The sequence below is a fragment of the Elephas maximus genome, chromosome 5 (assembly GCF_024166365.1).
Source record: "Elephas maximus indicus isolate mEleMax1 chromosome 5, mEleMax1 primary haplotype, whole genome shotgun sequence".
Taxonomy (NCBI): domain Eukaryota; kingdom Metazoa; phylum Chordata; class Mammalia; order Proboscidea; family Elephantidae; genus Elephas; species Elephas maximus.
The window spans coordinates 158297682-158310293 of NC_064823.1; the positions used below are offsets into that span (position 1 = coordinate 158297682).

General features: G+C 48.4%; 1 protein-coding gene across 5 annotated transcripts in view; it reads left to right on the forward strand.

Annotated features, from left to right (window-relative positions):
* Positions 1 to 3: 3 nt before the first annotated feature.
* Positions 4 to 12612, forward strand: part of EVC (EvC ciliary complex subunit 1) — a 122621-nt gene continuing 110012 nt past the window's right edge. For all 5 annotated transcript variants that reach the window (XM_049886525.1, XM_049886526.1, XM_049886524.1 and 2 more), the window contains exons 1-2: positions 4 to 192; positions 8401 to 8529. In XM_049886525.1, the coding sequence (XP_049742482.1) occupies positions 19 to 192; positions 8401 to 8529 (303 nt within the window). In that variant the 5' untranslated portion in view covers positions 4 to 18. The remainder of the gene's footprint in view (positions 193 to 8400; positions 8530 to 12612) is intronic.

Sequence of the window (12612 nt, forward strand, 5' to 3'; positions counted from 1 at the left end):
CCGGCGGCCTGAGCCCGGATGACCCGCGGCGCGGTGGCCTGCGGGGACGCCGCGCGGCTGCTGGTGGGCAGCGAGGCCGTGCGCCCCGCGCCCGCGCTGCTGGCCCCCGCGGTCCTGCTGGGCGCGGCGCTCGGCCTCTGCTGCGCCCTCTGGCTCGGCTGCCGCGCCGGCCGCCTGCAGCCCAGGCGCCAGGTGGGTCCGCCCGGGGCAGCCGGGGAGGGGCGGCCGGCGCGGGCCTCCGGGCCCCGGGGTACGAGAGCGGGCTCTGCAGCCACTCGCAGCGAGATCGCGGGCTCCGGGCTCCCTTTGACTTCAGAGGGAGGAGGCCGAGCGACAAGAGAACATTGACCTGCTGTCCCCCGGAAGTGGCGGCTCCATCCGACTCTGCTGTGTGATTTTAGCCCGGTAACCCGTTGCTGTTGAGTGATTCCGGCTCAAAGCCACCCTGCGGGACAGAGTAAAATGCCCCATAGAGTTTCCTGGGCTGTAATTTTTATGGGAGCAGATTGCCAGGTCTTTTCTCTGGTGGAGCAGCTGGGGTACCAACGGCCTGCCTTTCGGATAGCAGCCCAGCATTTAACCACTGCACCACCAGGGCTCCTGGACAAGCTGCTAAACCTTCTGGGCCTCGGTCTCCTTACCTGTAGCATTTCCAGTGGGTTTGGGCTCTGTGCTGTCAGAGGGGCCCAGCTCAGCGAGGGGGCTTTGGATTTCACCCCCGGTTGTCAGTTCTTGCTCCTGCTGCTTCCTTGCTGTGTGGGCTCCCTAGCCTTTCTGATCCCCAGCTTCCTTTTCTGCATTCATTCATGCATGCATTTATTCATTCCTACATTCATTCATTCATCCTCCGCAGTAAAACGTTGCTGAGCTCCTTCTACTGAGGCTTAGACTACACAGGGATGTCCAGGAGAGACCCTGTCCTCCACCGCTTGAGGTTCACAGCCTCAAGTTACAAGTAACCATTTGATGGTAACATAGCCTGGTTAGTTTTGTGATGGGGAATAACAATGCTAGCTAGCGTTTTATTGAGCACTAACTCTGCTGGGCACAGGGCTAGACACTCTACAGGAGTTATCTCACTTAAGTCTGCATAGCACCTTACTGAGCCAGCTCCACCCACGTCCCCATTTTACAGATGAGGAGACTGAGGCACAGAGAGGTTAAGTAACTTGCCCAAATGGCAGCTGTGTATCTAACCCCAAAGCCCAAGCCCCTAACCACTCTGTTCAGTGTGGCGGGGTTCTGATGCGGATGGAGGGCGGGGGCAGGGGGATGGCTGCCTGGAGGAGATGAATGGATCCTTCACCTGCGATTGTTGTCAGGAAATTGGATTTTCATGGCAATGTCTGGAATATGGCAGGCGTTGGATAAATCCTTATCCAAACCCACTGCCGTTGAGTCAATTCCGACTCATAGCAAACCTGTAGGAGAGAGTAGAACTGCCCCATAGGGTTTCCAAGGCTGTGATCTTTACGGGAGCGGACTGCCGCATCTTTCTGCTGTGCAGCAGCTGGTGGGTTCCAGCTGAGCACTTAACCACTGCACTAACAGTGTTCTTTGATAAATCGTGGTAGGATCATTCTTGTAGGTGCTTGCATTGTTGACTTTGTAAGGTCTACCTGGGAGAATCTGAGAGAAGCTGGTGTGGTCTTCTCCCCCAGAACCCTGGCCCATGTGGCAGGTAACAGGTGTGTGCACAGCCTCTTTCAGCCTGCAGGGAACCTCTGGGGGAGTGTTTTGCTGCAAAGGGGTGATCAAAGTGGACATTTATTTTTTTATCCTCACTCCAAGCCTAGAGGTTATTTTTCATCCATAAATGGTGAGGCTGAGATTTGAGCCCCGGTCTGCCTGAACCCCAAAGCCAGGGCTTTAAACGTTTGTTACCTGGTGAGGTGGGGGTTGTTGTTAGGGGCCGTAGAGTTGCTTCCAACTCATAGCGACCCCTTGTACAACAGAACAAAACACTGCCTGGTCCTGTGCCATCCTCACAATCATTGCTATTCTCAAGCTCGTTGTCACATTCACTGTGTTAGTCCATCTTATTGAAGGTCTTCCTCTTTATCACTGACGCTCTACTTTACCAAGCATGATGTCCTTCTCCAGGGACTGGTCCCTCCTGACAACGTGTCCAAAGTATGTGAGACGTAGTCTCACCATCCTGGCTTCTGAGGAGCATTCTGGCTGTACTTCCTCCAGGAAAGATTTGTTTGTTCTTCTGGCAGTTCATGGTATACTCAATATTCTCTGCCAAGGCCATAATTCAAAGGTGGGGGGTTAGCGCTCCCATTTCGCAGCTGAGTAAGCCAAGGCTCAGCGGGGTTAATCAAGTTGTCTGGGCTCTTGAAGCTGCTCAGTGATGAGCTGTACTAGTCCAGGTGGGGATGACGGTGACTCAGACCAGAGTGGTCATCTTGGAGGGGGCACTGGCTCTAGGGCAGGGCCGACAGGATTTTCTGATGGCTTGAACGTGACCTTTGCGGCTGCCTCCTTTCTGATGGGCCTCCTTTCTCCTTACCTCCTGTTTCTAAAATGCACATCTGACAATATGACTCTCCTGATGAAAAACCTCCGGAGACTCCTGGTTGCCTACAAAGGACCAAGTCCAAATTCCAAATTAGCATGGTGCCTAATGTGGCTTACCTTGCTGGGGGGCATCCCACCCGACGCACAGTTATGCACGTGCCTGTGCTGCATTTTGCTCTCCAGCCACACAGGAGATCCGGTTCCCCAGACGCCTCTGTGCGTCGGCACACACGTACGTTCTCTGCCGTGGTGACCTGTCTCTGCCTCTTTGGCTGCTCCTTTTCTCAGACCCAGAGAGAAGAACCCCTGGGGGAGCCTTCTCTGACCCTCTAGGCTCCATCAGACACTTCCTCCTCCTTGCTTCCAGAGCATTCTTCCCTCTCTTCCCCTGGTCCAAGTTACAGACTCATCATTTTATCTTGCAACATCTCCCTTTCGTCATTTATGTTTTATTATGATTTTACTTATTTAGCTCATCATTTAAAAATGTTTCTTTGCATCAGACATCATTTAAAGTATCCGTTTACAAGGTTTGCTAAAATAAAAAACACAAAACACGCAAACGAACAGCAACACCGCTACCCGTTCCTCACCCCTGGAAGCCACTCCCTTGTTCAGCTCTTTCAGCTAATGTTTCTGACTCCTAGGGACCCTATGTGACAGAGTAGAACTGCCCTATCATAGAGTTTCCTAGGCTGTAGGCTTTACGGGATTGGTGGCTCAGTGGTTAAGAGCTATGGCTGCTAACCAAAAGGTTGGCAGTTGGCATTCACCAGCTGCTCCTTGGAAACCCTGTGGGGCAGTTCTACTCTGTCCTATAAGGTCGCAATGAGTGGGAATTAACTTGAAGGCAGTAAGTTTAATCTTTCCAGGAGCAGATTGACAGGTCTTTCTCCCTTGAAGCCGCCAGTGGGTTCAAAAATCACAGACCTTTAGGTTATCAGATGAGTGCTTAACCATTGAGCCACCAGGATTTACTCATATTTCTAAATAACTTGCTTACATTGCTGCCTTTTTTTTTTTTTTTTTTTTGCATTTTTGGCTTTAGGCAATACTTTTTGATGTCCCACTGTGGAAGGGGAGAATTTCTCCCTCTTTCCCCCCCCCTCCTTCATACATGTGCCCACCCCTCCGCCACTCCCCTCCCCTCCCTATGTGGCTAGAGGATAATTTTGGTTCAATCAGCAGTCACTGTTTCCATTATTACAATTCTGTAAACTTTGTTCACTGCTAGTCAAATGCTAATTATGGTTACAGTTATTTTCCTTTCTTACTCAACATTTCTTTTGTCCCAAAGTGAAGTTGCCCAGTTTTGGGTTTTTTTTTTTTATTGTTTTTTTTTTTTTGGTTTGGTTTGGTTTTGGTTTTTTACTTAGATTCTATGTACTTACCATTCATTTGGAGTCCCTGGGTGGTGCAAATGGCTCACATGCTCTGCTGCTAACTGAAAGGTTGGAGATTCAGGGGCACCTCAGAAAAAAGGCCTGGCAATCTACTTCTGAAAAATCAGCCATTGAAAACCCTGTGGAGTACAGTTCTCCTCTGCCACACCTTGGGTTGCCGTGAGTCAGAGGTGACTCGACAGCATCCGCTATCATTCATTTACCACCATCTCTCCCCCGTTTATGTACATTACCTTTCAGTACATCTCAATATTTGATATATGATCAATCTTATCATCTTGAAAAAAAATCTCTCCTCAGACCTTCCCACCTGTCCAGACCACAGATACTCAAAGTGTGCCCTGACCGGCAGCGTTAGCATCACCATAAACTTGTTAGAAATGCAAATTCTTGCACTCTACCCTAGCCTTGCTGAATCAGACTCTGGAGAAGCTGGGCTTTTTGGCAAGTCCTCCTGGTAAGTTCTGTGATCTTAAAAGTTAGAGAAGAGCTACTCTAGGTTTTAGCTGTCACCGTTGAGATCTCTCAGGACCATAATGATGGAACTTCCTCACTTCTCTCCTGGGCTGGAGCCTCTGTTTCAGGGATCCGTGCACTTGTCTTTCTTGGCCAACTTCCTCACACAGATGAAGCGCATCCTACAGTAGCTTTCTGAGAAAGGGATGGATACAGCTCTTTTGAGAATTTGTATGTCTGAAAGGCGGCATCATCACTCCGTAAATGTTGGATGAATAAAGGAGTGTCTTGGTGTCCCCCACACCTCACAAAGCCCCCTGCCCTCCCTCCCCTCTGAATCCCACTGCGTGAGCACACAGTGGGCCCCAACCAGACTCAGCTTGGCATGATTCAATCAGTGGCCTTTCTGCTTCACTGTCCTGCATTTCTGGACACCTGCACTGGGCCAGGGACTTGCGGGGCACAGGGAAACATGTGGGGATGTGTGAGGCACCCGTATGTACACACCCGGGAGTAGAAGTTTACTTTTAATTATGCAGTGAACATTTACTAAACTTCTGTCTCTGAGGAGCCCTGGTGGTGCAGTGTTTACATTGCTTGGTTGCTAACTGAAAGGTCGACAGTTTGAACCCACCAGCCCTTCCACAGGAGAAAGATGTGGCAGACTGCTTCTGTAAAGATTACAGCCTTGGAAACCCCATGGGGGAGTTCTCCTCTGTCCTGTAGGGTCACTCTGAGTTGAAATTGACTTGATGGCAATGGATTCTTCTGTCTTTGGTACCTGGGAATCCTGGATGGAGGGTAGAGTCAGAGGCAGAGCAGGGAGGTTCAATAGAAAGGATGAATCAGGATCAGAAAGTACATGTGTGCCTTATAAGAACCTCAAGGATGAGGACAGGTCTTCTGATTTCCCCCAGCAAGTCCTTTGTTCAACTGGGCACAGACTTCTTCTCAAATTGATGGGAAGTTCACACCCATTGTTCAGCTGCTCTGTGGGGTTAAGATCAGAGCTCCGTCAAAGAGTTTTGTTGGCAGGAAACACAGTAGGGAACACGCTTATTGGCATAGAGCTTCTTAAACCCGTCCTTCCAACTTATATTAGTGGCAGTATTAGCAATCCCATTTTACAGGTGGAGAAACTGAGGCTCTTAGAGCTTCAGTGACTTTAAACATAGACTATTGAAACATCACCAGGTGCCTTTGAGTTGATTTCATGTGTGTCACAGTAGAACTGTGCTCCATAAGGTTTTAATGAATGATTTTTTCAGAAAGAAATCACCGGACATTTCTTCTGAGGTGCCTCTGGGTGGACTCAAACCTCCAACCTTTCAGTTAGTGGCACGTCTAAACATGTTGTTGTTGTGTGCCATTAAGTCGATTCTGACTCATAGCAACCCTGTAGGACAGAAGAGAACTGCCTCATGGGGTTTCCAAGGCTGTAATCTTGAGGGAAGCAGACTGCCACATCTTTCTCCTATGGAGTAGCTGGTGAGTTTGAGCAGGCAAATGCTCATAGAGATACCTAAAACTTAGACTTTATGCTTTAAAGCAGTTTTAGGGTCACAGAAAAATTGAACAGACAGTACAGAGGGTCCCCATATGCCCCCTCGGCCCCCTGTCCGGGGTTTCTTTATTATCAACACCCTGCACTCCTGGGTTCATGTGTTACAACTGATGAACCACTATTGATATACTGTTACTACATAAAGTCTGTGGTTTACATTAGGGTTCACTCTTGTGTTGTATAGTCCCATGAGTTTTGACAAATCATTATCATGTGTCCATGACAGTACCATGCAGAATAGTTTCACTGCCCTAAAAGTGCACAGTACTCCACCTAGTCATCCCTTCCCACGTCCCCTGAGCCCCTGGCAGCCACTGATCTTTGTACTGTCTCTGTTGTTTTGCCTTTAAAGGTGGAGAATACATAAGATCACTGGTGCCACCATTGTCTGGCCATTCAGACCCAAACCTTGGACTCATCCCTGACTCCTCGCTTTCTCTCCCACTCCCTTGGCATCTCATCTGATAGGAAGACATCCTGTTGGTTCTGTCGTCAAAACATATGCAGAGCCTGGCTCTTTGTTTCCACCCCGGCGCACACCCTGCTCTGCACCCACTTTCTCCCTAAGGAGCCAGCTGCTCTGCCTCTGACTGTGTTCTCCAGCCAGCACTCCACGTGGTGCCCTCACAGGGCACATCTGACTGGTCAGATCGTGCCGCTTCTCTGCTCACGATATTCTGCAGGCTTCCCCTCGAACTCAGAGTCAGATCCAAGGTCTTCTCATGGCCTAGGAAGCCCTACATGATCTAGTCCCTGCCATCGCTCCAGCCCCATCGTCTACCCCTCTGTGCCTGACAACCCCCACAGGGGCCTCCTGCACGTGCTGAATACGCACCTGCCTCAAGGCCTTTGCACTTGCCATTCCCTCTCCCAGGAATGCTCTTCCCTGAAGTATCTCAATGGCTTGCTCCCTTCCTTTTTCAAGTTTCTTCCCAAATCTGCCTTATCCAAGAGGCCTTCGCCTCCCATCCCTCTCCATCCCCATCCTCTGTTATTTTTCTATGACACTCCTCACCCCTGACATGCCATGTATTTGTTTGTTTACATTTCTCGTCTCCGAGTTGGATTCTACTCAACAGCAGTGGGTCTTCTGTCACTAGAACGTAAGCTCCGTGAGGGCAGGGACTTTGTATATTTTGGTCATTACTTTATTCCCAGTGCCTAGAACAAGACTTGGCACATTCGTTGTTGTTGTTGGGTGCCATTGAGTTGGTTTCGACTCATACTGACCCTAGAGGACAGAGCAGCACTGCACTGCAGGGTTTCCTAGGCTGTAATCTTTATAGGAGAAGATCTCCAGGTTTTTCCCCCATAGAGTGACTCATGGATTCGAACCACCAACCTTTTGGGTAACAGTGGAGTGCTTAACCATTGAACCACCGGGGCTCCTTGGCGTACAGGAGATGCTCAGTAATAATTACTGACTAATTCAGTGGCAAACTGGTGGTATTTCTCCCGTATCAAAGATTATATCTGTAAACAGCTAGTGGTCAAAGAGGGACTTGATGAAGGTCTCAGGCATAAGAGTTTAAGTACTTCACAACAGAAACCACTGTATAATTTAATAGTTTTTTGTTTTGTTTTTGCCATCAAGTCAGTTGTGACTCATGGCAATCCCAAGTGTGTCAGAGTAGGACTCTGCTCCACAGGTGTTTAGTGGCTGATTTTTTTTGACAGTAGATTGCCAGGCTTTTCTTTGGAGGCACCACCGGGTGGACTCAAACTTCCAGTCTTTCAGTTAGCAGCCAAGTGCGTTAACCATTTGCGCTAACAACAGCAACTAACAACAAGGTACTGCCTTAAGAACGCATACATATATACGTACCAGCTGCTGTTGAATCAGTCCTGATTTATGGCGGCAACCCCACGTGTTGCAAAGTAGAACTGTGCTCCATTGGGTTTTCAATGGCTGATTTTTTGGATCTTATTGCCAGGCCATTCTTCCAAGGCATCTCCAGGTGGATTGCACTACCAACGTCTTGGTTAATGGCCAAGTGTTTAGCCATTTGTGCCATCTAGGGACTCCTTTCCTTAAGAGTAATCCAGTGAAATTATGGTGGATGAGAGGAGACTCAGTACTTGTGTGCCATTTCCTATGCTAAGCCATCACCCTGCCGGAGCTCACAGTCTCACACGGGCCACAGAGCCAAGAGAAAAGTGGAATGAGCTTTGCTCAGACTCTTTCCTCCAAGTCCTGAGGGTGCACTGAGATGGGGCAGCTCCTGTCTTGGGGGCTTCGGGGCAGGCTTCTTGGGAGGGGGATGCCTGAACAGTCTTGAAGGTTGTGTAGCAGCTCCAGGTGGGCGTGGAAAGAGGGCATTGCAGACACAGGGCCACACCTGCAAAGGCTCAGACATGAGCAGAGGGGACAGAGGCAGAGAGCTGAGGGCTATGTCACCGGAGGGTACCAGACTGACTGACTTCAGTGCTGTGCCCCACCCCTTTTGATTTTAGAGAGACGACACTCAGAGTCTGCTCAAGAATCTGGAGTGTGGTGTGCAGACCCCCTCGGGAACGGGCTCCCCGTCAAGGAAGAGGAGAAGGAGGGAAGCACAGCCATCCAAGGATGCTGGGGTGCTGGAGGTAAGCTCTCTGAATGCACTCATCTGCCAGGGTGCAGGGTGGTGTCGAACGTCCCACCTGGCAGCACAGGTGTCATCCAGAGGAGGCTCTGACAGATATTTTTCCCCAATAGGCTTCTTTTTTTTTTTTTCTTCAAGCATTTTTTAGAATAATTTATTTTATTTTGTTGTTGTTGAGAATGTACACAGCACAAGCATACACCAGTTCAAATTTCTACGTGTACAATTGGGCAACATTGATTACATTCTTCAAGTCATGCAAGCATTCTCACTCTCCCTTTCTGAGTTCTTCCTTCCCCACTAACATAAACCCATTGCCCCTTAAGAATTCTTAGTCATCTAGCACTGCTGTGACAGAAATACCACAAGTGGATGGTTTCAATAAACAGGAGTTTATTCTCTCTCAGTCTAGTGGACTAGAAGTCCAAAGTCAGGGCATCAGCTCGAGGGAAGGCTTCCTTTCTCTGTTGGGTTTGGAGGAAGGTCCTTGTCATCAGTCTTCCCCTGGACTAGAAGCTTCTCAGCACAGGGACTCCAGGTCCAAAGGACACGCTCTTCTCCTGGCTCTACTTTCTTGACGGTATAAAGGTCCCCCATCCCTCTGCTCGCTTCTCTCTTTTATATCTCAGAAGAGATTGGCTTTAGTTGTAGATTTATTTTGTAGATTGAGTCTACATAACTGCCATTAATCCCATCTCATTAACGTCATAGAGATAGGATTTACAACACATAGGAAAATCACATCAGATGACAAAATGGTGGACAATCACACAATACTGGGAATCATGACCTAGCCAAGTGGGCAGATATTTTGGGGGAACACAGTTCAATCCCTGACAGTTCCTATCTAATCTTTCTAGTTGCTGTTATCACTTTGATACCATATAGATAGTTCTTAAAGAGCACAATGCTCAAGGCAGAACTTTTTTACTAGTTAAGCCAGACTTTTTTTACTATTTGGTTTTAACAAGACTTCAGGGGATATTTTTGGTTTAAGGTTTAAAGACTATTTGAGGGCAGTAGTTTTGGGAGTTCATCCAGGCTCTATGGTTCCAGAAAGTCTGGATTCCATGAGAATTTGAAATTCTCTTCTCCAGTAGCCTTCTTTTTCAAGGTATAATTTACATATAATGAAATGCAGAGGTTGTAAGTTTATGGTTTGATGAGTTTGACAAATGTACACACCCATGTGACTGACACCCCAATCAAGAACACATCCGTTGCCCCAGAAAGTTCCCTGGTGCTCCTTCCGGTGAATTCCGCCCTTACGGAGGTAACCGCTCCTGGGAGTTCCGTCACCAGGGATTCATTTCACGTGTTCTAGAACTTCATATAAATGGAATTGTGTGTTGCTTTTGTGTCTGCTCTCCCTCAACATAGCAATTTCGGGATTTATCTCTCTTACGTGTGTCTCAGTGGTTCATCCGTTTTTATTGCTCAGTCGTAGTCCATTGAATGGGGTCAGTGGTGGTTCAGTGGGAGAATTCTCGCCTCCCATGAGGGAAACATGGGTTCAATTCCTAGCCAGTGCACCTCATGTGCAGCCACCACCATCTGTCAGCGGGGGCTTGTGTGTTGCCGAGCTGCTGAACAGGTGTCAGCGGAGCCTCCAGACTAAGAGGGACTAGGAAGAAAGGCCTGGTGGTCTGCTTCTGAAAATCAGCCAGGGAGAACCCTGTGGATCCGAACAGTCTGACCCACACCCCATCACGAGGATGGCACAGAACCGGGCAGCGTTTTGTCCTGTGGCGTATGGGGCACTGTGAGTCGGGGCTGACCTGACAGCAACAAAGCGCACCGACAGCTGTATCTCACTGAGCAGATACTCCACGGTTCACTTATCCGTTCCCCAGCTGGTGCACGTTTGGGAGATGGACTGGGCTGTTCCCAGTGTTTGGCTTTTATGAACGAGGCTCCTATGGACCTTTACGTGTGAGTCTTTTGTTTTCATTTCTCAAGTAAATGTTTAGGAGTGGGGCTGCTGGGTCTCTGGCAGGGACGTTAAAAGGCTGAGGCTATGATTCTCTCTGCTCTCCACTTTCTGGCACCCTCATTCTGCCCAGCCCTGCACCTACTCCCCAGAGCACTGCTCCCCATGTGGGCTATGTGGACAGAGAGTATTATGGATTGAATTGTGTCCCCCAGAAATGTGTGTCAACCTGGCTAGGCCATGATTCCCAGTATTGTGTGATTGTCCACCATTTGGTCATCTGATGTGATCTTCCTATGTGATATAAATCCTGCCTCCATGATGTTAATGAGGCAGGATTTGAGGCAGTTATGTTAATGAGGCAGAACTCAATGTACAAGATTAGGTTGCATCTTAAACCAATCTCTTTTGAGATATAAAAGAGAAAAGTGAGCAGAGAGACATGGGGAACTCATACCATCAAGAAACAAGAGGCAGGTAATAGCGCATCCTTTGGACCCAGGGTCCCCGTGCCGAGAAGCTCCTCCACCAGGGGTAGATTGATGACAAGGACCTTCCCCCAGAGCTGACAGAGAGAAAAAGCCTTCCCCTAGAGCTGACACCCTAAATTTGGACTTGTAGCCTCCTAGACTGTGAGAGAATACATTTCTCTTTGTTAAAGCCATCCATTTGTGGTATTTCCGCTATAGCAGCACTGGATGACTAAGACAGGGTGTTTCTTCCAAATTTGTGGTATTTCTAGTCACTTCCTGGTCTCCCAGAAGGTACTGCAGACTTCAGTACTTCAGGCTCAACCACCCAAAGTTAAAAAATAACATGGATGAACCTTGAAAACATTATGCTGAGTGAAATAAGCCAGTCACCAAAGGGCAAATATTGCATGAGCCCACTTACATAAAATATCTATAACAGGCAAATGTATAGAGACCCACGTCTACCAGTGGTTCCCAGAGCTGGGAGGTTGGGGAAGGGGGAGTCGTTGCTTGGGGGTCACTGAGCTTCCGCTAAAGATGATGGAAGATTTGCAAACAAGTAGTAGTGATGTTTGCACAACATGATCAAAGCACTGGATGTCACTGAATTGTGCACGTAAAAAATGCCGAAACGGCAAATTTTGTTATTTTTGTAGATATACTCACCGCAATAAAAATAAATGAATAAAGCAAAGTGTACACTACACAGAAGTACTCGTAAAAGTATAATTTCTTTAAAAAATAAACTACAAATTGTCATTTTTCTGTCTTTGTTAAAAATTACTAAAGAAAACAGAATAAACCCATTGCCATCAAGTCGATTCCAACTCTTAGCGGCCCCGTAGGACAGAGTAGAACTGCTCCGTAGGGTTTCTGAGGAGCTGATGGTGGATTCAAACTGCTGACCTTTTGGTGAGCAGCCAAACGCTTAACCGCTGCTCCTCCAGGGCTCCAGAGAGCAGGATAGTGGAAGTGTGTATAAATATATGTCTCTGTATATGTACACGTATATGTGTATATATGTGTATGTGTGTATATATAAGATAAGGAGCCCTAGTGGTACAACGGTTAAGCACCCAGCTGCTAACCAAAAGGTCAGCAGTTCAAACTCACCAGAGGCTCCTTGGGAGAAAAGACCCGGTGATCTGCTCCCGTAAAGATTACAGCCTAGGAAACCCTTTGGAGCAGTTTTGCTCTGTCCTGTAGGGTCACTGTGAGTCCGAATTGACTCAGTGGCAATGAATAATAAATCCTTCTGTCCACCCCTCTCTGTTTGCATCTCTCCCCTGTACGGCCCTGTAAGTCTGTGTGTGTGTGTGTGTGTGTGTGTGTGTGTGTGTATGCCTGTGTGTGTGTAACAGTGCATGTGAGTCTCTGGGTGTGTGCTGTCTCCCCCTCTGGGTTTCTCTCTCTCCCTTTTTTCCACCTGTATCACTGTTGTGTGTGCGTGTGTAACAGTGCGTGTGAGTCTGTGGGTGTGTGGTGCCTCCCTTCTCTTGGTTTCCTTCCACCTGTGGCACTGCCTTGGGGCGGTCCTAACAAAGTACCACAGACTGGGGGGCTTAAGACAACAGAAACATGTCCTCTGGCGTGCTGGAGGCCGGAGGTCTGAAGTCAAGGTGTCAGCAGGGCTGCGCTCCCTCTGAAGGCTCTAGGGGAGGACCCTCTCTTGTCTCTTGTA